The sequence below is a fragment of the Schistocerca serialis genome, chromosome 3, assembly GCF_023864345.2.
Source record: "Schistocerca serialis cubense isolate TAMUIC-IGC-003099 chromosome 3, iqSchSeri2.2, whole genome shotgun sequence".
NCBI lineage: Eukaryota > Metazoa > Arthropoda > Insecta > Orthoptera > Acrididae > Schistocerca > Schistocerca serialis.
Window position 1 is genome coordinate 119729789 of NC_064640.1, and position 27150 is coordinate 119756938.

Sequence of the window (27150 nt, forward strand, 5' to 3'; positions counted from 1 at the left end):
TTTTAAATAATTTCGACACACGATGTTCCGCACCTTGTATATGAGACGCGAAATATACCTGATGTAGACAGCCTTGCCAGAGATATAATTGAGCAGAAGAGAGTTAGCTTTTCTGTTGGCTACACTGCTAGACAGTTGACAATAGATTCTGCACCATTTGTATTGTTTCCATTGTGGGTACATCCATGTCACTGTTGTGAAAGTCGTATGTGGAGAAGTCATTGAGTTTTCTTTCCTTCAACATGCCAAGACCTAGTCTGAAGATATTTAGAAAGCGTGTACATTGGCACAAGAAAGTAAAGTGTACTAAAAATTCGTCTGATTCATCTTCATCAGTATCTGATGTCCCAGTAGTGACTAACCTCAACACTGGTAGTGATACATTGAGTGATGCTGCTGCCACTACACCGGAAAGTGCTTCAAGAAGAAAACTAGCTGGAATTGAAGAAGAATACAAGAAACTAAAAGCTGGGACTACAAAATATTAGGTAATTAACGTCTCTTTATTATCAGACGTTTTGGAGAACAATGTGTGCTGCAAAAATGTGGAAAATGTGGTGTTTCATTGAAAACAAACTTACATGTAGGACTTGCTTGAGTTGATTTGCAGTTATTACAAACACAGTGTTACTTTCTTCAATTCCTCACATGTTACTGCAGATACAGGTGAACTATACGATATAAACTGGTTTATGGATTATGGTGTATAGGAAAGGGCAGGGCTGCAGGTGCCATGTTGTGTGGTGTGATGAACCTCCCTCCTCCACCTTCAAAATTTAACAAACACATAATTGCAATAGGCTCTGCTGTAGAAAATGTGGCACAGGAAAACATGAAAGATGCTGTTGAGGAAGCAGTTGTTGAAAATAATAGTAGCAGAGACTTGTCCACAGCTTTTGATGGAAGCTGGCAGAAGAGAGGCCACATCTCTGAATCGTGTAGTAACAGCTACAAGTGTGGACACTGGTAAGGTAATTGATGTGGCAATACTTTCCAAGCATTGCAGATGCAAGGAGAAAATGAAAAATAAACATGAAGAGGAGTGCATGGCAAATTACTATGGGTCAAGTGGTGGTATGGAAGTTGCTGGTGTAAGAAGTATTTATCAACGCCCAGTAAAATGGTACAACGTTAGATACATAAATTATCTTGGAGATGGTGACTCAAAGGCTTTCAAAGAAATTGAGGAACTGAGACCCTATGGTAACGATGTGAAAATTTCCAAACTGGAGTGTGTTGGCCATGTTCAGAAAAGGATGGGATCAAAACTTCGACGGCTCAAGGCTAGCATGAAAGGCAAGAAATTGAGCGATGGAAAAACTTTAGATGGGAAAAATAGACTGACAGATGCTACAATAGATCATATTCAGAAGTGCTATGGTCTAGCAATAAGACAGAATATCGCAGATGCAGAATTAATGAGAAGAGCAGTCTGGGCTCTGTTTTTTCATACAGCTTCAAACAATGAGAATCCCCAACATGGGCTATGTCCAAAAGGAGACGATAGTTGGTGCAAGTACAACAGAGGCAAGGTAACTAAGAAACAATACAATCACCCTCATCACCTGCCACCTGCAATAATGGATGAAATAAAACCAATATTCCGAGACCTCGCAGATATTAGTCTACTAAAGAAATGTCTTCATGGCCGGACTCAAAATCCAAATGAGTGTGTGAACCATGTGATATGGAATAGACTACCTAAAACTGTGTTTGTGGGTATAAACACACTTCACTTTGGCGTTTATGATGCTGTTTCATCATTCAATCAGGGTAATATAACAAAGTGCAAAGTTCTGCAGAAGTTGGGGTTCTGTGTAGGACTACAAACTGCCGCAGCTATGCTTTGTTTGGACAAGGAACAGCTCAGGTCTTCAGATAATGCCATAAAAGTATATTCAAAGATGGCTAGACAGCATAGCAGAGCCGTCAAGAGGAAGCTGTAAACTTTGAAGCTAATTTCCCGTAACTTTAGTTTTTTGTGTATAAGGTACATTTTCTCAGGGCCTATTTATAGTAGAAAGATGAAATTTTCTGTAGTTGTTCCTTAAGACCTTCTAATATATCTGAATTAAAAGATATGTGGAATTATTTTGTATTAATGGATTTAATTTTAAAATACTTGTTAAAATGTATAACTTTTTTTAACATTTACAAAAAATAAAATATCTGAAAAACTATACATTATTTTTTCAAAATTAATAATTCAGCATAAAAGTAGAACATATCTCTGCGTTCTGTGAAAAAATCAAGAGTATCGTCCTAATAACAAATGAGAAAATGTTCGTAACTTTTAGCTCAATTTAACATTGTAAGCATAGGGCGTTCCGTATACCCTTAAAGCGCTTTTCTGCACTAACTTGAACTTCACATTGCTTACAATATATTTCTCCGTCAGTGCCGAAGAATTGCTCTTCAAAATCACGTACGAAGCCTGGCAACTTCATGCCGTTGGAACACTTTACTTTTGGCATGTTCAGCAATATTGAGTTTGTATTCAGACTAATGTTATCACGTCAGAAGTCGCCTTAGTTGGCTTCGAGAGGATTTTGTCTACCCCGCGCAACAATGTCTTACGTCAGCGGACTGCTAGTGTGTTACGCTGCTTGACTATATAGTCCTGATAAATAAAACTTAGTAATTGTTGTGTTTGTGACAAAAATCACCTGAGCGATTGTCATGTGAGCAACGTTTTCACGTTTTTATTCTTGTGCCCTTAAAGATACGACAAATATATGTATTTTTCGCAAAAGTTGGTCGAAATATGACTTATTACTAAAAGGTATGCATATGACTAAATGCAAAATATAAATACATTTTTCTACAATACAATACCTAGATTCGATCATGAATTATTCTAAACTCTTTCCTAAATTTCAGGGGGAAAAAACATTACTTTGATTAACATACGGGCTCTAGTCCTCCCTACTTACAAAATCCACATCCGACTGAATCTGATCTACTGAAATGCATTTAGTACTCTTGAGGCATCTGCGACACCTTCACTTGTTCTGTATTTCCTGCAAACTCGCCTCAGCACCCTACTGTATCTGCCATCCTTGGTAACCCTATCCTACTGCCATGCGTCTTTGAACAGATTCCACTTTTTACTTTTAAAGTTTCGTGAAACGCACAGCTTGAGTTTCTTTTACGTTCACAACTCTTTGTCAGCCTTTGCGGTTCGCTGATATCTTGACGAGATCTAACTGCATACTTCTACTCTTTATCGGCTAAAACTTCTACCTGCGTAGACTGAGAAAAATCCGCGATTGCAACCAACACTATCCATGAAGTCACAGATGTATATCGCGAATATTATTTGCCCTACTTCAGTTCCCTGGGACACACTCGGTATTTATACTTTCGCAGTTATTGCATTGTCTAGGGCATCAGAATGGACGACAAAACGCTGATTCGCCCACGCGATTTTATGTTCTGGGAATAAATAATTGAAACATTTGACAAAGAAAAGTGGTATGAACTGACAAAGAAAGTCTCTCCCTTCGGGTATCATGTAAGTTGATTGTACTGTCAACGGTAATGAGAAATCAAATGATGCACCGGTAGCTAGGCGACTTCTTAAAACCTCTAAGCCACTGCCTGTTGGATGCCTTTTTTTTTTTTTTTTTTAATCCTGAAGACAAACAGGAAATATGCACGACATATCAAGTCAGAAGATACGAGTCTTTTACGAAATAATCACCCGAAAGTCCTTCTTCAAGAATCACTAATACAACCAGCCTAACAAACCATGTTACATTCATTCATTCATAGAAGGAAATAAATCTCATTTTATTCGCTTCGACAATCAAGTTACGTATCTTAATTTACGGCAAGACCAGCCTCTACCACCCTGTTTCCTGGACGCCCGAGCTGGCACAAATGCCCGCGTTTCAGTACCACACGCAGCTACTTGACGCATTGCAGGTACGCCCCAGCCAATCAGGGAGACGCTGCCACAATACAGGCAAGAATGTCAGTAAACAGCCGCACCCTACGTCAGGGGAGCAGTTCTCTTGCGCGCAGAAAATAAAGTCCCTAATAAAAACACTTGTCTCGAACTTAGAAAAGACCAAGAGTATGTTTTAGAAGTTAGTTTCAAATGTTCTATGCAAATTTGATATATCTATACTGTGTATTATTCATATTATGATAAAGTGTTTCTTGTCGTGGCGGAGCAATACATGACCGTACTGTGTACCAGGCTTCTGTGATTCAGAGTAGCCCTTGGCGTCACGTCGTGTAGTGTGCTCGGAAGAAGGGTAGTGGGTGCTACGCAATGGTGAGTTTAAGTTATAAGATTAGGCGAAGCTTGACCGGTTTCTTATTCTATTTAGATAGAATGTGATTATTTTACTAAAGAGTTCTAGAATAACCTAACGCGAAACAAATAACGTTTTCCAGTTCTTATCGTTTTTAATGATGGAAAAGTTCGAAACTTTGCCGCTCTGTGGTTAGTGTTGCTGCTTAAATTTAGTTTTACTATGCTAACTGATACATATGTAGTATTTCTTTTCCGGCTGTTCAACGTATATTCAGTTTATTGAACGTTGCGTTTTCCTAGTATGTCATTCAGATAAAAAAACTATATACACTCAGGACATAGTTTTCACTCCATTTTGTGTACATAGAATTAATCAGGTGGTGTGAACTCGCATCCGGTCACGAAGGTTATGGGCCAGACATCACATGGACATGTTGTCACGCACTCATGAGTTTACGCGTTAGTACACAACTGTTCCGAAGATCCACATCAGTTGTCTGTGGAAAGGTCCCGTGTCAAAGCAGCATCCGCTGTATTTGAAGCCGCTCTTTTTGTTGGCATTGTTGTAGAGCAGAGTTTCAGCACGCGAGTTGACTTGGATTTCCTCTTAAATACTTGCTCAAGAGTGCTCATTTTTTGCCTCATGTAATAATGAATAGCAAACGTATGTTAAACATACAGACTGCAAAAATTTCATTACTTCACATAGTCATTTAGACTGCTTAGAAATCCTAGAACAATGTATCGTAGAGAGTAATCATTTGTTATTTCAAAAGAGGTGTTAATTTTGGTACCTTGAACAGGCTTGATTTTTGTTTTGAAAGAAACTTGGATATGCATTCACTAGATCATAGTAGATGGCAGTCAGCAACTTTGACGGAATAAAGGACGCTGGAGAGGCTTAAACTACTTCCGTATCAAATCAGGTATTGCTTTTGTTCGTAAATTACTTAAAGGGACTTGGGTTCATATCCATAAAAGTAATTTCTTATGCAGTGCACATTGCATCTGATATAAATAGGCCTACATATGTCATTATTAGCAGTAACTTATATTTATATTGCAGTTGGTAATATATACAATCTGTTCTTCATATAACACCTGACAGGATACCATGTCTGCATTAACATGTCACAACTGCAATACGCAATGTGACCGACTGGCAGTTTTTTGTGATATGGAGGTAGGGGCAGGCACTTCTTAACAAAGTAATTAATATAGAGCTTTAAAAAGAGTATGTAATTGTGTTGCAATTCATAAATTTCAGAAACTTGACTGATTCACTTCAGTAGGCAAACCTGTCCACCCTCCCCCCCCCCCCTTTCCAAAAAGAAGGAAAAAAACCTAGTTAAATGTCAGAATTAAAATCTCATCTACTGCTGAATTTTCAAAGAATTTCAAACTTTTTGTATCATATTTTCATTTTTTACTAACTTGTCAACTTCAAGCATTAATTGTAGTCATTAAAATACCCAAAAAAGAACTGTAAATGTGAAAGAGTTAATTACAAATATTTTCTAGACTATGACAGTGTTACTGTCATAAATTTAGCTGTCACATTGTAACATGAATTCATCAATTGAAGGAATTACTGCACTGCTTTAAAAGAAAACTTGCATGCGGACTGATCACCACATAGTAACAGTAGCATTTCTGAGAAAATTACAGCCAGTTCATATTTTCCCACATCAGAGCTGTCACTAAACCATGTAAAGCATTGCATTTAGTGTAACGGGGGGGGGGGGGGGGGGGCAGGGAAGGGAAGGGAAGGGAAGGGAAGGGAAGAGGATTCCAAAGTTTGTGAATGGACTTCCAATCTTCAGTGGGAGGGCTAAAGTCCCAAATTCAAATTTTGGTCTTCTGTGGTGCCACAATATTGTTAAAGCAAATGCAGGCATGGTTCCTGTCATTTGAACACTGTACTGTAGATTTCCTTTACCATCCTTGACCAGTCAATCCGTATTTCACATGTCATGATTTCATTCTCAACAGGAAATCAAACCTTTTTTTTCTTCAGTGGTGGAAAAGACAGCTATTAGGATTTTGAAATTTTTGCTTTAGCAAAGGAATATAGTGTTATAAATTAGCAATATTTACTGGAACTGCTAGTCATTTAGGTTAAATAAATTATTTTGTTGTGAATCATCTGTTGGGAAATTTGATTTGGTCCCACAGTGTATTCCACAGTAAAAAAGCTGTAAATTGTATCCCATACAGAAAGGGGTACACAAAGTATAATCTTAAAATACTGTTATTGCCATCTGATGTTCATTACAAATTTAGAATAAAAGTAACATAGGTTAGTAGGTTGACAAGTTACAATACATCCATTACACTTACTGACAATAACTCATTATGGAATATTCTACATCCATATTCTTCAAACCAGTGAAGTGCACTGCAGAGGGTACATCCCATTTCACCAGTTATTAGGGCTTTCCTGTTACTCGTGTATGGTGCACAGAAAGAGTGACTGCTGAAACCTCTGTCCATGCTGTAATTAAACTTTGCAGTTCCTATTAGACCAATAGGTGGTTGCAGGACATGTATTCATTACTGAAAGCTGGTTCTTGACATTTTGTAAGTAGGCTCTCACTGTATAGTTTCTAATCTGCAAGTGTTTGTCAGTTCAATTCTTCTTCTGGTGATTCCATATGTCCAACATCCTGTACTCACTCTTGCTGCCCTTCATATCTATTCACTATCCCCTGTTAGTCCTATTTATGAGACAATGTAGTTTTCTTCCCTGAAGATTATATTGTCTTTCAATTGTTTTCATCTTGTAAGCCGTGTTATGTTGGTAGTGGTTTGAAAAGTTGCTATTGTCACAGCTGAACTGCTTGATACTGTTTAACTTGATCTTGAGGGAGATGTCAAATTGCTTTTCTTAAAAATGAGATGCAGTTTGTTGTGGAGCCTTCTTCTTCTTATAATATTTGAATGCAGTTGAGGCTTCTTACATACTGTCAGCGTTCACATTTCATAGTGATGTGATTGTACCTAAAGCTGTATTCTTACTCTGCAACTTACTTTGACTCTGTGGCCCCATAGGTCCTATTTTACTGTAATCATGGCCTTGACAGATAAACTTTTTGTTGCTATCTCAAACTGAGGGATAATTTCAGTGCTTTACAGCTCCTCATTTCATATTTATAGATATTGAAATATTGTACTCAGTATTCATTTTCTTATCTGGTGGTAATATACTGTCCCAATCTAGTGAAATATGCACTCTGCTGTTAAAAAGTGAATACAGTGTTTCTGTAATGTTGACTGCTCCAAAGCTACAAATGACATGCACTCCTGGTCTATAGACCTTCTATGTTAAGTGTTATTGACTGGTTTTATGCAAATGGCATCAACCTAAATTTTAAAAATACACAATGTATTCAGTTCAAACCAAAGCTTATAAATGTTAAAAATGTAACCATAGTTACAAACTAACCTGTTATGTCAGTGTAAAATTGCTTGTCCCACATCGACTTATCTTGCAAATGATCCATGAAGTGTGAATCTAAGATGTTACCTTACATGTTTGGAATAGTGAGAAAAGATTAGTTCTGATGTCATAGCTAAACTGGCAATGAGGCAAGTACTACACAGTAGTGCTTTAATCATTCAGAATTTAGCTAGTGATTAAAAGCAGCAACACTTATCTGAAATTGAAACGTCAGATGTGTTTATCATAAGAATTGACAACACTTACACGTATCTACATTAATATTTCACCTCTTTACTGTAACAGACCTTTGACAACTGACAGGATGGTTTTTGTGTGCCAAACATGAGTCTTCATTGTTATGTTAAGTACTGTAGTGAAAAGTTGATATCCAGATTTGTATGTGTGCTCCTTGTGTACTATTCCATGGATTTGTTTAAAATTACAGGCAGATCAGCTAACAGAGGAACAGATTGCAGAGTTCAAAGAGGCTTTCTCCCTCTTTGATAAAGATGGTGATGGGACAATCACCACAAAAGAACTCGGAACTGTGATGCGCTCACTTGGTCAAAATCCAACAGAAGCAGAATTACAAGACATGATAAATGAAGTTGATGCAGATGGTAAACTTCGCATATTTTTCCTTTTCTGTTGACTGTCGTAAAACACTGAAAAACAAAAGTACCATCAAATGGGATGAAGTTGACTGATTTTGGACTTTAAATACTTCAAAATGCAGTAACAGTAATGTATTGGTTTTTCTTTCAGACCTTGGGTACTGAGCTGTGGTAGCAAAATTTTTGATCTATCACCTGTTGCTGTAACAGGTAATAAAATTTAAAAAAGCTGTCAGTCAACTTTATCCCCAGGTGGGGGTGAAATTGATGAATTCTGTCAAAATTGTGGATTGTTAGTGGCTCAGGGGGACTTTGTTCTGAAATGTCCAATAACTGAAAAATAAATCTGGTACAATAATTAAATCTTAATACCAGTCTCATAACATTACAAAGAAAGGTTGACAAAAAATGTGACCAGATTTCTTTAGCACTAAAAACCGGCTGACCACTTTTTGTTTTACTAATATGACCCTGAATCCTATTTATTAGGGTTTCTTTGGGAATTTGAAACATTTGGCTAGCTTTCTTAATGTTTGTTTTTCAATTTAAAATTTCTGAGAGGCATAGTTCTAAAACATACAGGCTATATTTCCTCTATTCACTTCTTTTCATTGTGTACACACACAGCATTTTTCGCACTGACAACTCTTATTAACTGTATGGTGCAACAAACAGAACAGTGGCCTACAAGACAAATTCGCAAGTTAACATACACACACTTCCTCTTTCCACCATTAGACTTGTTTGTAGAAAACTATTGTTGGATCCTGTGAGTCATTGTTGCTGCATTCATTGGGTCACATTCTTGCCACATTCACAAATTTTTTCGTATAACTGCTAAAGCTGACAGTCAGCCTCACCCTAATTCCACCAAGAATTTGCAGTGTCTATAAATAGAAAAGTACAATAGATTAGGTTTTGTTATTGCTCTAGTGAAGGGTCATTGTACAACATACACAAGTTATTTTATGTTTTATGACAGTCACATTAATAAGTTTTAGCTCATTAAGTTAAAGAAAAAAATCCTTCTGAAAACAATGAGTATTCAGATAGAGATTCAGAATATTGTACATTGAGCCATTGCCACAAATTAAAAATTTATCACCAGTATGTAGTTATGACAATTTTTGTAACTTCATGGTGAACTTCACTCCATCTGATAACTTCAACTGATAACTGAACTGACATACATTTATATTATGAATAAATGTAGGTCAGCAGTTTTATGGATTTTCAAACCAGAACACTGTTTCTTATTTTGCATTTTATGTGGGAGTTGATAGACTGAATCTGTTAGTGGTACATTTTTAATAAAAGCAAAAGAAAGCTGTAGTACTGATTTCATGCATGTGACATATTTAGTTTTCAAACATTGGTAGAAACCCAGTAAGTACTGATTTTTAGATCAGAGCTGGAAAATTAATTTTCCATTCAGGATTACAGTGAACTAGCTGTACAGGTACTGCACTCAACCTCATTAGATACTAGACATTTGTAATCCAAATGTATTTCTGTAGCAGTGGCATAGGCCAAACTACTTGGGGCATTAACTAACCAGTGGGAAAGGGTGTACTTGGAATGTTCCTGAGTGACAACTAATGGTTGTAATGTTGTTGATATTACTCATGGCAAACGTTTTTGAATGGGGTAAATGCAAAACTGACACACCTCATTGTGGTAGGTCCCTAGTCTGTCTGTTTAAGAGTGTAGCAAAGAGGTGTGCTTGAAATTTATTTTCCTCCTGTAATTACATACATTAGCTAAATTTGGTAGATTCTGTATTTGTAATGTAAATGTATCCACCATTCAGAGATTAGGCCTTAACCTGTCCCTGCTGGCAGACTGCTGCCTAAAACACAGGAGCAGTCTAAGATTCTGAAATGTGATCGCTGTATCACTGAACTTCCCCGCTGTAATTGTCAGTAGATGAATCTTGGTCATATTGCTGCTTCTTTATTCAAACAGATCCTAATTTGGCATCACAAGGCTGAATGTACCCCATTCCAGGCAATCCCACATCAGAAACTCTGAAGTGATGCTGAAATTGAATCCAAGTCCTTCCACACAGTGCTAACCAGTTAGAGGTGGTCATTCTGTATTGAAATTGTTTTTCTGTTACATACATCAAATTCGGTAGGTTTTCTGTTTTTACTGTTTATTTGTGTAGTGTTTTTGCATTGTGTTGGAGATGATGATAGAAAGGAGAGTGAAATCTGGTGCTGACACACAGCTGCTGCCTCCTCCTCCTTCTCCTTCTGAACAGGGCCACTGAGCTTAACATCTCCATCTGACAGACGAATCACCATCAACAGTTTCAGATGCAGTCACTTAGTGATGGTGGAGAGAGGTTTGGAATTTATTCTGGGACATTGGTGCAGAATGGTGATGGGGAACTATTTGCCAGCATCTTTCCTCCCCTTACCAGCCACCATCAGAATTTGAACAGGCTTACCTCAGAGTAGAGCACCACTGCAAAAACATGAATAGTGACCTCAGCCGTGGAGCAAGGTTATATTTCTGTAAGTGCTTATCAGTGGATTGGGACATAAATCTATTGCTAAATTGGATTAAAAGATTTTAATTTTACCAAGAAATTGAGAACTTACAGAATGTGAAGACTCTGCTTCTGATGTAACCTTAAAAGCAGGAAGGCAAGTGTTTGATTCAACACTTATCATAAAATTACAGGGTCAGTGATGCATTATTTACCCAGTCAACACATGTGCCTACAGAGTATTAGAGTATACAGTTGAGTTTACTTATTAGTGAAAGACAGTCAGTGTGTCATTCTTACTAAAGATGTCAAAAGCAGAAGTAGCATCCAGCATACTAAAAGGATGGATGGTAGGTACATTAGTGTTGACAATATTTATAAATGTCCTGGCATGTGACATTTGTAGCTCTCTAAAAGTGCATTTATGAGCCATATCTTACGGCACTATAACAGTGTAGTGTTGCTGTAGTGTGACTGCAACAGATGGCAGTTTTATTGTATGGCTGGGTAATATTGCTGATATCACAGGTAGTTGCCATTTATATTGGTGAGGGATTGCTGGTGTTGCCCACCAAAGGTGGAGAATATTTTGTATTGTAGGGCAATATTTATGTCCTTATCTCTAAATGGTTGCCACTCACTTTCACCTTTATTTCCCACATCTCCCACTGAGAGCAGTTCTCGGACAAATTGCTTGTAAGAGAGTTTAAAAGTTCTGACATTTTGGTAAATTCTGGAACATGTATGTTCATTAGTTTAATTTTCTGAAGCATTCTCCTTGCTTAAAGATCACATCAGTAAAACCCAATTTCTCTTGATCTTTTTAACTTGATTCTTTGTGTGATATTAAAACAGTGAGGTGGAAAAGTGTCCAACAATTTTTTTTAATATTTTTTGTTAGTGTGACATAGTAGTAGGATTAATAAACAGGAAGAGAATATTTGCAGAAGCTAGGCCTGTTGCATTATGAGTATGCTTAGTCATAGTTAATACAGCAGAAATGTTCAACAAGCCCCAGTGGGAAATGATGAAAGAAAGGTTCTGCATGTTGTGGAGAGACATATTTTCAAAATTATGCAGGACCAGATTTCTCGAATGTACATTTCACATTATAGCCACATCATCAAAATTTGAGATATTTACATTATGCAGAATATCAATAATAGTTTTATTGTGTGCATCTCTAAATGAAATAGAGAGGAAGAAAATAATTCTGGTATGTTGTGTAACCTGCATAGCATATTGTACATGGAATTCAGGATGCAAAGGTAATTAAAATCCTAACTTGTGTGGAAAAAATTGCCTATATTATGGAGCATTAAGTGAACATTTATTTGTATGTCAGAAGTTAGTTTTCACTCAGAACATAATGTATTCCATTTATTATTATTATAATTATTATTATTAATATTATTGTCATTATTTTTAGGAAATGGTACTATTGACTTCCCTGAATTCCTCACTATGATGGCAAGAAAAATGAAAGACACAGACAGTGAAGAGGAGATAAGAGAAGCCTTCCGCGTATTTGACAAGGATGGTAATGGTTTTATTAGTGCTGCAGAGCTAAGGCACGTTATGACAAATTTGGGTGAAAAGCTGACTGATGAAGAAGTTGACGAAATGATAAGGGAAGCTGATATTGATGGTGATGGACAAGTTAATTATGAAGGTAGGAAACAGCAGCAGCATTGTTTTTTTACTTGTGTGTGTGTGATCTTGAACGTAGCTTTTCCCCCATATGAAATGGTACCTGGGATTATCTGTTTTCAGTTGTTTCTTCTCTCGCATATGGCTCTTTTGTGTGTTGTAGATCAACTTACCCATGTTTTCTTCTGTCAGAGGAGGATGATGATTGATTTCATTTGCATGTAGGCACTTAAATGTTCAGATTGAAGTTGCTGGTACAAGAACAGTTCACTTGAATCCTAATACCACAAAAGTATTACAGAAGAAGTCTTTAATTTTTTGTCTGCCAGATATTCCCTCATATTGTGTGGCTGATAAATTCTTTAAAATAGAAAATGCTTTAGTTGTCTTGCATGATAAACAGCACAAATCTTTTTCTGGATATGTCTTCCCTTGACCATATTGTGTTCCACATGACTGTGACCCTGTGCCCCAAATTAGTTGACTATTCTAAGCTTTCATTGCAGCCAAGTTGTGTATCAAGTTTAATTTCAGTATGTGGCTTTGCTGTCAGCTTTCTACCAGTTCAGTGACAGCATAGTTCTAAAATATTTTAATTACTCAGCTCTCATGGCTTCATTCATACTCTCACGGAGTGTGAAAAAGTCTGATATTTTGTGTTGAAGCTGCACTGAAGTCTTTATTACAAGACCTAATTCTTAGGTATGATGTGGTGGTAGTGGTGACCACAATACACATCATATCTGCTCACACACTAAGGTGTGGAATTTGATTTTTTAATGCTGAAAGTTACACATCAGTATTGTGAAAGAATTCAGCCATGTATAAAATTGTATAGCATTTGAAACTGCATTCTGAAATATTATCATTGCAATTTTGGTTATAATAAATACTTTTTTATTGAAAATGGGACAAAAGTGAGATTTCAGCAGGTCTATTGGTATGTTGACCAATGGGTGGGGATAGGGACAGAATTTGCAGGGGTTGTCAGAAAGGAATTGTCCTGTTGGTGTTAAGATTATAGTCATAGTTCATGGAACATTAGTTCAGCTGAAAGGTATTGTGGAAATTCATTTGTGTCAAGTGTGCATTTCTCCTAAAAAGAACTGTGATGCTAGTACTTATCTGTTATATCTTTCCTGAAATTACCAATGCGGATTGCCTCTAACAATTAATGGAAGCAAATCCCAGGGATTCCCTTCCAGATTTTTAAGATTGTGCGTGAAACTTTTGTTCATTTAGAGAGTGGAAGATCATTTTAATACAGGGACCTTCAGTGTATTTCTATAGTTTGAAAGAAATATACCACTTTAATCTTTGTTTCAGGACGTAGACATTATAGTAAAAATGAAACTATTAATGTTCCCTGCAGTGAAGTAGTTTCATTACCTAGAGGTAACAGCTGCACTGATGGTAAATTTGTGGTGGCCAGGTGCAATCATCAGTAGACAAGCTCTTCAAAAAAGTTGTACTCCTGAACATTGAAGAATTTGATGATTGTATCTTACCACACACATAATAATACTTAGTTTCAAATTAAATTGTGTAACTGTAAATATGTCAGACCTATAGCCGTGACTTTGTATGCACAATAATGCTTGTATTATGAAGTGGTCACTCTTGATTGCAAATTTCTCCTCTTGCAGATTTCCATGCCCTTGCTCAAATAATTTTCACTCGGTGTAGCAGTTAGACTGGGCTCAGGCCAAAGCTGTCTAAAGTTCCGGTGGTCAGTGCTTTAAAATGCTTTTTCGGAATGTTATTTGTCTTCAAGCACCCCCAGTATAAGGTTCTCAGTGACTTTTTGTTTCATTATTTTTTTTAATGTTTATGTATAGTTTTTACTTTTCTAACCCATTATTCATGCAACCAAACAAAGCATTGCTGTGCATCGTACAGAACATTTTAACCCTGGACACAGTTATTGTAGGTTTAGTCCATTTTACTGACTTTAGTTTCTTTGTCACTGTTGGTACATGATTTTTTTTTCTTTGCAAGCCAGTCTACATAATTTTCATTTTGTGAAATTGAGTGTTTAGCTAGTTAATGGACAGTAAATGTAAAACAGCAGCTTTTAACAGTCCCTGCAAATTGTGTTAATAACTAGAGGACTGAATTAGCTTCTTTTGTAATTTTTCATGTTACTAAATTATGTAACTAGCAGACTTTTTTGTCCTATAACATAACTGTATAAGCTGTTGGCAGTGGAATTAAGTGTTATAGTTGCAGTTTGAATGCAAGTGTTCCTGAATCATTACTAATGGCATGGTTGTCTTCTCACACAGTCATAATAATTATTGTATCTGCAAATGAGGGAGGATCTCTAATTGTGTGCTTTGATATGTTAGTTGTGCTAAGCAGACGTCTAAAAGATTTTCTGCAAGGGGCTGTCATATTTTGTAATATGCGGTTATATAATAAACTGACATTCATGAGGTAACTGACATTATTGGGATTAATAAGAAGTGTCTCCATTAGAATGTTCAGCATCCATTTCATCTAATTAGAATACTCAGTTAATTGTAAGCATATTTAGCATTGATTTTGTGTAGGCTTGGGGTAAAACTTTTTTTCAGTTCTGGTAATACCTTTTTCACAATACCAATTTCTGATTTTAGCTTCCTATCCGAAATGTTGACTTTATAGCCATGTTGGCTACTGCTGAGAAAAATTAAAACCTTAAACATCATTATTTTTATTTTTTATCCATTTCTCTCACAGTGTCCTCCTTTGTAGATTTTAATTTTCTTGGCATTCCAAATTTTAATCAGTGCTAAATAGCATGCAACAGTTCACATAGCTTGAAAATTAGTCTTCACTTATGTGTTTGACATTCACAGTATGCTTTTTATCTTAAATTTAGTGATACTTTTAAGATTGTTTGCCATTTTAGTAAGGCAGAAACTGCTGTAGATCTGCATGAATAACAGATAAATGGAATTATCATATTTTGCTGCTAAGAAAGAAATTCTTACACTGCAGTGTTATGAATATGTAGATGTTGATCCACTTTGTGTTACTTCTTCTAGTATTTTGCAGTTCAGAATTGTAATTGGTAATTAGTTCCCCATTGTTTAGAATTTGTTCCTGTTTGTATGTGAAGATATTTGGTTAATTGGTATTCTTTGTAGTATGTATGTTATGTTGCAATGCTTGAGAGAGAAAAACGAAGTTGATGCTCTTGTATTTAGTGCAAGTAGATGAAGTCTCTGCAAGTAAAATTAAGGCAGATAAATCTTTTTGACAATTGAGTTTTTTTTTTAATTTCATCATAGATGCATTCATTTTTTGTACTGGGAACTAATATCAAACTCGTACCAAAAACGTGCCTATTCATAATCAGAATGAATTTAGTTTTTATTAATGTAGGAGTTCGTACAACAATGAAATATACTGTAAGGAAGATGATAAATGAGGAAAGCAAAATGACTGTTAGTAGACAGGCCTTCTAAGTTTGGATACAATAGTACATTCAGTGCCAAATTTACAGTATGTCTACAGTGCCGAATGGAGTGGTGACATGCCAGTCAACTGAAGAAAATCATGACAATGTATCTGATCACTATTACATGTTTCCTAGGCAGCAGTTGCATTTTTATGCAGGAATTTCGTGTTCTGGTAGTAAACTGTTCACTCCTTGCAATTGATTAGTTTTTCCCCTGATCACTGTGGAGGGATGTGGTGGGAATGTCAAGTTAGCTTTAATAGTGCTTGAAGTGAAAATGGGAAATCTGTACAAGATTTGGTTTGGGGACTTGGTATGACCTCTCAGGCTCCAAAGGACAAAATTATGCCCAGAATGTTTTGGGTGGCATAAACCACTCTGAGATTAATGTGAAGAAATCTCTGTTGCTCTGGATAAATCCCATGTTGATTCATATTCATAAAAATGTGACCAAAGAGGAAGGGCTTTAGATTAGTGATCAGTTTAACTGTTTGCTTGTAGCACAGGAGATAAATGTGGTAAAATTAGTTCTGTCTGTTAGGATTGATGACTGGAAAAGTGAAATGGGTGAACAGGGTTGGTACCTAATGTTACATCCAGGGAGGAGGAGGACTGTCATTTTGCAACAATTAGTCGTGAACTGTTGGCATGTTTAAAGACTGATCCAAATCTATTTGGACAGTAAGACAGCTGGTGAAACAAAAACATGTTATTGGAAGATTTCAAAAGGCAGATTCTGACTGACACTAGCAACTCTTCTGAAACAAAACAAAAATCCACAAGGGCAAATCAATAATGAAATAATGTTAGTTTTCTTTCATTCAAGAGTTGATTGAAATGGAATGTGTGTCTGCTAAAGGAATAGAGAATGGTAAATTTTACACAAGTGTGTGTGTGTGTGTGTGTGTGTGTGTGTGTGTGTGTGTGTGTGTCTGTGTGTCTGAAGGTTATGGTCCACCATGTTACCAGATGCCCCAATGTGAGGGAGGTGCTGTTCAGATTTGCTGTGGAAACTCTTCTCTAGATCCTAAAGTCAGAGTGGGGTGGCACAGTGTTTAGCTCACTGGACTTAAATTTGGGAGGATGATGGTTTCAAATTCACGTCTGGCCAACCTGATTTAGGTTTTCTATGATTTCCATAAATTACTTCAGTCAGATACTGCGAGTGTTCCTTTGAAAGGACATGGCAGACTTCTTTCCCCATCATTCCCTACTCAGATGAAATCAATGACCTCACAACTTCTTTCCCCAAATCAACCAACCTAGATTTTAAAGTCAAGACTTAGGTCCCCTGGACTTCTTTCCTCAAACATGTAGTCTGCAGTGACCACTGCAGGAAATTTTAAAACAGATACGGCAGTTGAGCATGAATTTGTGATCTGTTAAAAGATCTCCTCTGCAGTAGATGCAGATAAAGCACGTTTGTAATGGGTCTGGATACATTTTGAGCACGATAAGTATACACAGTGCTGTTTTACATAGTTCCCATAATTAAGTTACTTTGACTTAGGAGTTCCAGACTGTTCTTATATTCAGTGAAAACAACTAAACAATCGCATATCTTTTGAGAAATATGAACAGTAATAGTTTTAAGCAATGAACCAACCATATATTGCCCTAATAGTAAAGCAGTTATAATTTAAACAATTATTTGAAAATAGTTGTCTGTTCTGGTTTGTTGCAAAGAGGTTAATGTTTTATGTGTGCAGTGTTTTAAAATTATGGCAGTTGTGCGGTTGTCTTTGAAATCATTATAAGTGAAATCCCACTTTCTCAATTTTCAAGAAAATCGAGAAAAAAATATCTAAAAATGTGACAAAATATAAATGTGGGAAATAACTTTTTAAGCAGTAAAGGTTACGTATAGGAACTTCCTTGCCTATGTGTAGTTTATAATACGCTCTATACTCACCAGGGTCTTTCATTACCTAATTAAGGTTATCCAATTTTTATACTAAGTTTAGCTATTGAAATAAGTAGAGCTGGTAACTGTCTGGGAATTAGAAATTTTGACTTAATTTCATTTGTTATAATGAATATTTATGAAAAGCCTGCAACTCTGTCTTTCATTATTTAAATAATGAAACAGTGCACAGTTACTTTTTTTGCTTTGCATGGTATTTAGAGAATTTCTGATTGTCAGGTGCAAATATTTACTCAGGTATTGTGTGATATTTTGCCTCTTGCACAGTTGTAACTTTTTTGTGGTTATAAGGTGCTGTGCTGCCTTCATGATGCGGAAAACCATACTGTTAGTGAAACATCACAAAAATACTTAAGTAAATATTCACACTAGACAATGAAAATAAATTCTCAATGTGTCATGTTATGCTTAAAAAGTATGTAACTTGTGCAGTGTTTAGTTATTCAAACAAAAACATTGGAGCAATGCAAAGGGAAGATAAAGGTGTCACATGGCACTGCTAATGGCCAAACAACTAAACACTCGAAACGTGTGTAATGCAAAGTTTTCATGATGATCACAACCATCATGAAGTGGTGCATGCACAGAAGGGACAATTTGAAAACTGTTAAGAGGCCATGATACCTTCATTTGAATGAACCTGGTTTCTCCCATCAACCGTCATGTCAAATAGAGCTCAGCAGTGACAGGAACACAGCACAAATTTTTCAGATTCTTACTGACTTGGATGTGTTGAGTAGAGCATTAAACACTACTTTTAAGGCCAGTGCCATACAAGCTTAATTTTATGTCCATTGCATCAGTTTGTTCTTCAGACATTGTTTCATAAACTGTAAATCATGCAAAAAGTGTATGTTAATACAAAACCTGGTGTGAATTAACATTGTGAACATACATAATTTAATGGGAGTGATAAAAATGTTGTAGATTGTTGGAAAATGTTAATTCTGGGAATGTAAAAGTGGTCATTTCTTTTAGTATGAATGAAATATGCAAGTGAAAAAGAACCCTAATTGAGATCAGAGATGCAACTAACATGTCAGCAGCTATAACCAAATCCACATCACTAAGAGGTAGCCTGAATACAAGAGTATGAGCAGCTGGAGCAGGGTTGTGCAAATACGACTTTCCTTCATACTCGTGTTTTCTACATTTTGCTCTAACAGCACCTTCATGGCACTGACTTTATAAATTTCAGTTCTCTGAATGGTGTCCACAAAAGCTGTAGGGGTTTCTCTTCTACATTCTGTTGACCAGTGAAGCATAGTTGACAAAGCATGGGCAAATCAGTTGTAGCAATTACACACTGTTGACTTAAAAGTGGATGGTGTGTGTGGTGTGTTTCAAAAATAGGTTTACTGATGACTCTAAATAGTCAAAAGTATCTACAGATATGCTGCCACAGTTACTGGAAATCGTTCTGCTGGGCATACAGAAATCCATGTGATGCCATCATTACTGACATCACCCATTCTTCACAAATAACTACATATCTGAACATGCCATTTGGAGATTATTGTATTAATCATCTGAGGACTTGTAATGGCCTGTGTACTCACTAGAAAACTCCAGAGTATTATCTGTGTGGGAGGGTGGAAGTAGAGGTCTGCTATTAGATACTCCAGAAGACAAGAAATGCTGTATAACCTGACTTTGACAAGTCCAGATGAAATGGAGAGAGGAACTTTCGTATTGTGAAGAAACAAAATATCAATATAATAGGGCAAAACACACAATCAAGTGTCATGACTTACTGCTGTATTTCCCTCTACTTGAAATACCACAATATTAGCAAAAAAACTTTCTACTGATATGTTTTGTGTTACAGATATGAAGTCCAGATGTGGGATTTCAGTGAAGTGGTCAAAGCAAATTGAAACAGAATAGGCACATTTGAATAAAGCCTTTGTCACATTAAGAATTGCTTATGCATTCAAACAATCCAGTCAAATGCAAATGTGATTACATTATGAAATGATGCTTTGGGACTGCTTGAATGCAGAAGCAATGTTGAAAGTGAAAAAATGGCTTTTGTCAGCTGTGCACATTACGTACCATTTGACTTTGGCCACTTCATTGAAATCCTACACTTCCATTTTGAATAGCTACGTAACACTGCCAGGTCAGTAGAGAAGTTTGTTGTTCAGATTGAATAAGAAGTCACAGCACTGAAATGTTTCTAGTCGTAATATATTGATGTTCGTTTGTGTTTGAGTTCCCCCTCTTAGATCTTAAGTGATCAGTTCTCATGGTAAGACACAGTTTTCCATGTGAACTATTCATGCCACTGTTTTTGGAATGATTGATTTTATATTCTGGGTAGTCTTCTGCAGTTCTGTGTGTTAGAGATAACATACTAAAGTTGTTAGTGAAAACTACAGCCTGACACACATTCACTCCTGCTGGATATATTTAGGGTGAGCACTCTTAGCAGACCCGTCAACCTAGTTTTATTACAAAGCTGAAAATGAATGCTGTTGACACGTGGAATAGCTCATTTCACTAGTTTCCAAGCTAGTGCTCTTCCTCTAGCTGTAGCAAACGCTGACCTATGTTCCCACTAGTGGCTCTCGGGCTTTCCTCCAAGCGAGCCGTGTTGTGAAAGGCATATTCATTGCTAAGGAAGTGGGTGCTCTCTATGTAGTAAGAATACTAACAAATAAATTGTTGTGAATACATAGTGGAAAACTGTTATCCATTTAAGATACTAGTTTCTGACCACTGGCCTTGCACTTGAGTGACTTAGTAAAAATTTTATTTTTGTTGAAGGTTAGAAAGGTTTGGTTGATTTATAGATCTGAAGAAGTTTAAGAATGAGGAATCATTATTGGTTCTGTAAGGTGTAGGTACTGTAATGTGAGCATTTTCAGAAAAGGTGCCAGCTACAATTACCCATGGATGTGTACATTTGGATTCTGAAATTTTTACGTAGTTACTCTTGTCAATCAAAATTTACCATCAGTTAGCAGACTACTGCAAGCCTTCTATACCAGCCTTTTACTGGCTTGTAAATGGATTTGTAGGTAGTGAGTGAAGTGACATGTTACTTCCTGAAAATAGGTTGAGAGCTTGAAAAGTATATGCTAAGTTATTGATTTTGAAAAAAATGTTTTTAGTAGCTTACTCACATGCCATAATCTTGTGCTATCTTAATGCATTTGTGTGAAGATTGTAGGGTCTATAGACCCATTTCTTTTTCACACTTACGGTCATGCGTATTATGCATGGATAGACCTTTTTGGGAATTTTAATTGTTCTGGAATAATGTTTAAATCTAGTCTTTTCCAACGTATATTGCTCACATAACTGCAATATTTTCTTATTTCCATAAATCATACAAGTACCCAACTACAGTGTTCTTCAGTAATTTGAGCAAGTCATTTTTCTACTTCCTTGGAAAAATTAGTTCACAGGAAAATGATTGGGGGGGTGGAGGTAATATTTGGTCGGTGCAAGACATTTTAACCCTCGAGCAGTTTAACACGTGGGCATGTGGCACACTTTGTGCAGCGTAAAGAATAGTTGCCCTTTGTTAACAAGGTAAACATGTATGAGCAAAATCACAGTTTAATCTTAGTTTAATTAGACAATGTTATCATAAACTGAGATACATTACTGTTTACTGAAACAATAATAAGACTTTCATTACGGACAGATGCAAGTGTTACCCTCAGTAATGAGCCCCTCAGAGCATTAAACAGTAAAGTTGGATCAGATGCCTACCAAATGCTCATTTGATTACTAATTATCTTGTAGATAACAACCCAATTACAGGATTCTGCTGCAAGCTTGGAATCTGGGTGTTTTCTTGCGTGGATTGTAAACTTTTTCTTGCCTACATTGCTGTTTATTTTATATTACTGCTGTTCATTTGGATACATGACAACTTATTACTGTGTTACCGGAAGCAATAAAGAAGCAATAGGTAAAACAGTGGAACAGAACAAAAACAGTCATTTGTTGTTGGTGTGCTTTATACATGGGCACACCCACTTGAGGGTTAACATAAGTATAAAAGTTAGTTTTGGCAGCACCTACCATTCAAATTTCTTTCCAGTTTTGTTTGTTCTTCAATTTATGCAATGTGAAAGTTGATATGATAGTATATAGATCGGCAAATGTTGGGAAGTAATGTTTGGTTGTGTTATAATAATTACTGTGACACTTCTCTTATTCTAATATTGGTTCGTGTTGGTAATTGCTGGTATTGCTAGTAATTGTGCATGGGTTGTAAATGTATTTTATGTCAACATTTTTGATTTGTGTGGAAAAGAAATATATCCATTGCTTAATTCAGACTTTTTCCTTTATTATAAATGTGGCCAAAATGTACTGGGAAAGTGAGCCTTTGATTTCTGGCAGTTATGTAGAAGTGTCACTTACCCTCAAGTAATTCTGTTAGGTTGGGGACAATTCAGTTAGGTTGTTAATTTTTCCTCTTTTTGCATTTGAAGTTGATTGTATTTTTGGCAGGTTGCATTATTCATGAGATTTATTTCTTTAATATTGGCCAGGGAGTTACAGGTAGCCCTTGTGGAATAACATTGTGTTCCTTCTGTCATTTGTAGTCTGTTTGGTGCCAATCAGTGTATGTTTACACAAATTGGGATAGTCTCTTAGTATAAATAGTTAACATTCTGCTCAGAAATTATTCTGCTGCTATATTTGTCATGCTTACCCTACTTAAAAATTTAATTACAGGATTTGTGCTTCATACAAAGTTTTATACTGAAAGCTGGTACTACTATAAATCAAAAACTTTCATAGTTGTTAAGGTTCAAAACAGTTAATAAATATTATGCTGTGGTTTGAGATTTTCTTGAAAATCTTAAAATTTCATCTGCTGAGAACAGAACTCACTTCTAATTGAACTCAATTTTTGTTGCAGCTACAACCCTGCAGATGTGACATTGCTTTTTTAAATTGTGGTTCAGTTTGGCTGTTACTTTTTGTCAGTCATTACTGATATTTTCGTACAGTGAAAAGATGTTTCATTTCAGCTTCAGCTCCAAACACTAGATGCCATTTTGCTTTGTCTTCATCTTTATCATTAAAATCATGTCATCTGTAGTAATCTCATATCACTTCTTTCTTCACAATGGGTTGCAGTATCTGATCAGTGTTAATCGGGTATGGCTCTTGGTATTAATACTGTAGCTTTTTCACTGTGTATTAAATGGATTGATGAAATTGTCCTAACTCTCTCTTTCCAAAAATGGATTGGTGTTCCTCTGTCATCTTTTACCTTCATTGTCCCACATAATCTGCCCCATAAAAAATTACTGTTTTCCTAATGGTTCTGTTCTGTATAAAAGTTTTAGTGATTCTTTTCTTACCCAAGCATATGTTGAGATTGCTGTTGGTTGGCTCTGCATCCCCACCCATATTCTCAACAATGGGAATTTGAATTCCAAAAATGTAATTAACTTCTTCACTAGTTGCCTGAATTTTTGGTGTAACTTGATTCATGTGTCCATGAAGAAAACTTCTTTCCTGTTTGCCAGGCCTCCACATTACAAATATATGAACAACATAACAGCACCAGATTCTTGGCCTTCAAGTGACAGCTCCTAATGGCTGTTACTAAATTTTTCCCCATGACGTTTGACATCACTGGACTTAGGGAGGACTAGAAAAATTAGAAATATAGTTATGAGCAAGTTTACATGGTCAGGTGACATGAAGAATAATGAAGGAACAAGTAGAGGTACATCAAGGCAGTTGTCAAAGAGGAAATGGGATAAATAATATACAATGTAACTTGCCAGAACTCGACCAAATAAAGAGCCTGTGAGTCTTGAGTAAATGCGAAGATAGTACAGAGAGGTAATATATAGTCTGTTATTTTAACTGGAGGAAAGAGGACAATTTAAAGCTTGATTGTTTGTTTCCTAAAGTTGAAAAGGAGTGCCCCAAGTCTTCTACAGGGGACTATTGAGGGTGTGGGGGGGGGGGGGGGGGGTTGCTCCATAGTGGTAGTGCAATAGACACTGGCCAAACTGTGCTCATTATAAATTGTCACCCCTCTGTAGAAACGTACACTGCAACAGAAATTCACAGCAACCTGTAGCAAGCCACAAGGTACATTGATCAGATATTGAAGCCAAGTGGTGCTCTCTGCAAATGGGTCTGGAAAGTTGGAATTTTCAAGTTAGTTACATAAACCTGAAAAATTTTGATGTGCTGGATATGATAGTCTTGAAAAAATAGTGCAAAAGGGATGGTCATTAGATAACAAAGTAAAAACAATATGGGGTTGTACCAGGCTTGTAGGATCTGAGTAACATCATTTCTATGCTAGAACTTTGTTAAACCCAAGTGCTCATTTCTGTTCCAAAGTATATGTGGGAGAGTTCATCCATACATACATATTCAGGCAGCTCTTTGCAACCATGGAAAAATTCAGTGTACATAGTCATTTAGTTCTTTCACTTGAATTATCATTATTTTATCTACATATTTATGTATACAGACGTATTGGTTTGGAGTGATTCATTACTAAGGCATGAGACTGCACTCAAAATTTTAGCATATTGCTGTGTGCTCAAGTTTCTGCTAGCCTTTAAATTTTATAGATGTGATGTGTGTGTGTATTGCTGAAATGTGCTCTTCATGTAGTAGTGTGTGAAGCTTCTTTTTGTATTGTTTGACAATTGTGGATTGGCAGTTGCTCACCTTAATACTTAATTTTCAGAATTCGTCACAATGATGACATCAAAATGAAGTGACAGTTCAAAGTTGACAGTGGTGGAGAAGAACGCTGAAACCAAGAATTAATGAACCTGCATTTCTGCTTTCCATTTAACACTTCTTGACAACACTTCTTGACAAGAGTAACTAAAGTGGAAAGAAGCTTGAATCAGTTCAATGTATCTAAGTGGTTGTATAAAAGAATTAATGAATGAAAATTTTTTGTGTAGTTTTCTTTCATGTAATGTTTTATCCCCAATGTGCAGTTTGCAGTTTTATTGATCATATATTCAAAATTGTGTGTGCATTTCAACTGGATTCATGCTGTGTAGTTCTTAAGTACTTAATGCTACTTACAGAAACTCACCTATTTGTCTTTCCTATAAAGGTAACAACAGTGTTACAGAAATCCTTTCATGAATGTTGGTCATTTGTGTATATTTTTAAGTACTTTTCTAAACCCAGTGCTGCAGAAAAAAGTGCTGTGGTGAAGGGGTGGTTGTTCCAGCCTCTGACATTCCTTCAGTAGCTTGTACAGAGTGTTTTGTGATGTGTCCTACACTTCTGAAATGTAATATGGAGTCAATGATATCAGTGTAATGGGCAGTTTCTTGCTTCACTGGACTTCCTTCACAGCATCACTGCCTACTTCTGCTGCACTGAATGTAAAAGACAAAATTGATCTGTTCCTTCATGTGAGGTATTGTCTGACAGTTATTTCATTCCTTTCCCAGTCTGAGATTTTTCGTATTGTTAGTATAAACAATGAGTATGTGTTAAATCTTTAAAGCTATAAGAATACATATTTGTAAATTGTCTTCAATAAAGAATTTCATTTATTGTGTATCATGTAAAACTGTTAATAGTTAATATATCTTCATTGGATTCTTAACCTTCATTCCTAGCTATCTTGCAAATTAGTTTGGAAAAATGTCAGAATACAACATGCTTGGCAGGCAGAACCTAGATTCCTTCTGTCCTATCTCAGAGCTAAAAGTGCAATGTGTTGTAGAGAAGTTGTACAATAAACTATTACTTTTTGGCTGTGAATATCTTCTGTGCCAATTTTTCAGATATTTAATGCCACCTGTGTTCAATGTTACCTGTACCATTATAAACTGAAGTTGGTGTCAGAAGTTTCCTTGTGTACAAATCATGGGGCAGTGGGGTGTTGCAAATGGGAGTAATGAGAATGCAAAACTTCTGTGAAAGGGTGAAATTTTTGATAAAGAAAATATGGTCACTTCTTTTGCAGAGAATGTTTCTGGCAGAAAACAAGATTGGCCTGCTGTACAAACAATAAGTTAGGGTTGCATTCTATAGAATATACTTGAAGTGCTAGATTTTACTGTAGTTAAGCCTTTAACAAGGTGTGTGCATGTGTACACACACACACACACACACACACACACACACACACACACACACACTCTTTCCATTCAAATTGGTTGAGAAGAGTGAGTAAAGTGGAATAAAGTTTGAATCGGTTCCATGTTTCTAAGTTTTGAGCAGTATTATGCACTTCGTGTGAGCAGGAAAGAGTTGTACATAATACAATATTTGTAAAGCATATATAGGGCAAAAAGAGGAAATCGTGGTTGAGGATTTCACAGAAGTCCTTGAAAATAGTGTAATAACTTTGTTTCCAGTGAAGCAGGTTCAAAAGTGGAAACACAACTGGCAAGATTCATCATCTAAAGAACCATGAAATATTTAGTGAGTTTTACATCTAGTAGCTCTTCTTTGTAAGTTAAGGGTATAGGAATAACTACGGACTGGGGTTAAAAATTTAATGTACATTAGGGATCAAATATTTTGAATATCTTAAAGTGCTGTATTCATTAGATGGGTTTCCTTTGTAATAGCATCACATAATTACTTCCTTAACTGCCTCTGACCTGTGTTCATGTACACTGTGAAATGTTTTGCAACATATAGATAGTAAGGTTTTGGAGCCTATTAAGAAAATTGTGTTAACAAGAATGTGTACTTCAGGTTATAGATGCTGTAGTATTTATTTATGTCTGAAGTAAACAAAATAATTAGCCACAGGTATGTTTATTGCTGTCAAAAACTGTAATGTGCACTTCCAAAGCAATTTAATTTTACTATCATATCTTAAGAACTGAAAATTTGTAGATAAGTATGGAGATAATACTCAGAGTAGACAGTTACAGAATTTAAAAATCTGAGTGCAGTACAACATATAACTTGGTTTTTGAAATTGGGTGGTTGGGGCGTAAGTCCACAAGATCATTTATTTCCCTCCTTGGCACTGATTGAACTGTCTTGTAAACAGATCATTTACGAAACATGTCTCGGAAATAATCAGCATAATATTACTGTTAAATACCTGGTAGGGAGATCTTTTATATTACGTCCAGTCGTCTTTCAGCCTTTGTCCCACTTCAACATGGGGTCGGCCATGTTAGTATGGATTTTGCAGTGTTAGTTGCAGAGGGTGGCTGGATGCCTGTTCTGCTGCCAGCTTGAACCCCCCAGGATGTAAGTAGTGTACCCCAGCTATCTGCGTCTACTGTAAGCCATGAAATAGTGCAAACATTTTCAAATGTCTGCGAGTTGTGTAACTGAGGCAGGTAGAGACCAGCCCGGTATTCACCTAGTGG

The 27150-nt window shown here is 36.3% G+C and overlaps 1 protein-coding gene across 1 annotated transcript; it reads left to right on the forward strand.

Moving 5' to 3' along the window:
• Nucleotides 1-4186: 4186 nt before the first annotated feature.
• On the forward strand, nucleotides 4187-25573 carry LOC126469808 (calmodulin). Its single transcript, XM_050097073.1, has 4 exons — nucleotides 4187-4282; nucleotides 8152-8326; nucleotides 12244-12486; nucleotides 24528-25573. Exons 1-4 carry the CDS (start codon nucleotides 4280-4282, stop codon nucleotides 24554-24556), a joined length of 450 nt encoding a protein of 149 aa, XP_049953030.1. The 5' UTR covers nucleotides 4187-4279; the 3' UTR covers nucleotides 24557-25573.
• The last annotated feature ends 1577 nt before the right edge of the window (nucleotides 25574-27150 follow it).

Bases quoted from the DNA above. Each gene is read 5' to 3' on its own strand.
- LOC126469808 (XM_050097073.1), top strand. The intron at 8,327-12,243 runs GTAAACTTCGCA...CATTATTTTTAG, and splicing joins AAATGAAGTTGATGCAGATG to GAAATGGTACTATTGACTTC. The intron at 12,487-24,527 runs GTAGGAAACAGC...CTTAATTTTCAG, and splicing joins TGGACAAGTTAATTATGAAG to AATTCGTCACAATGATGACA.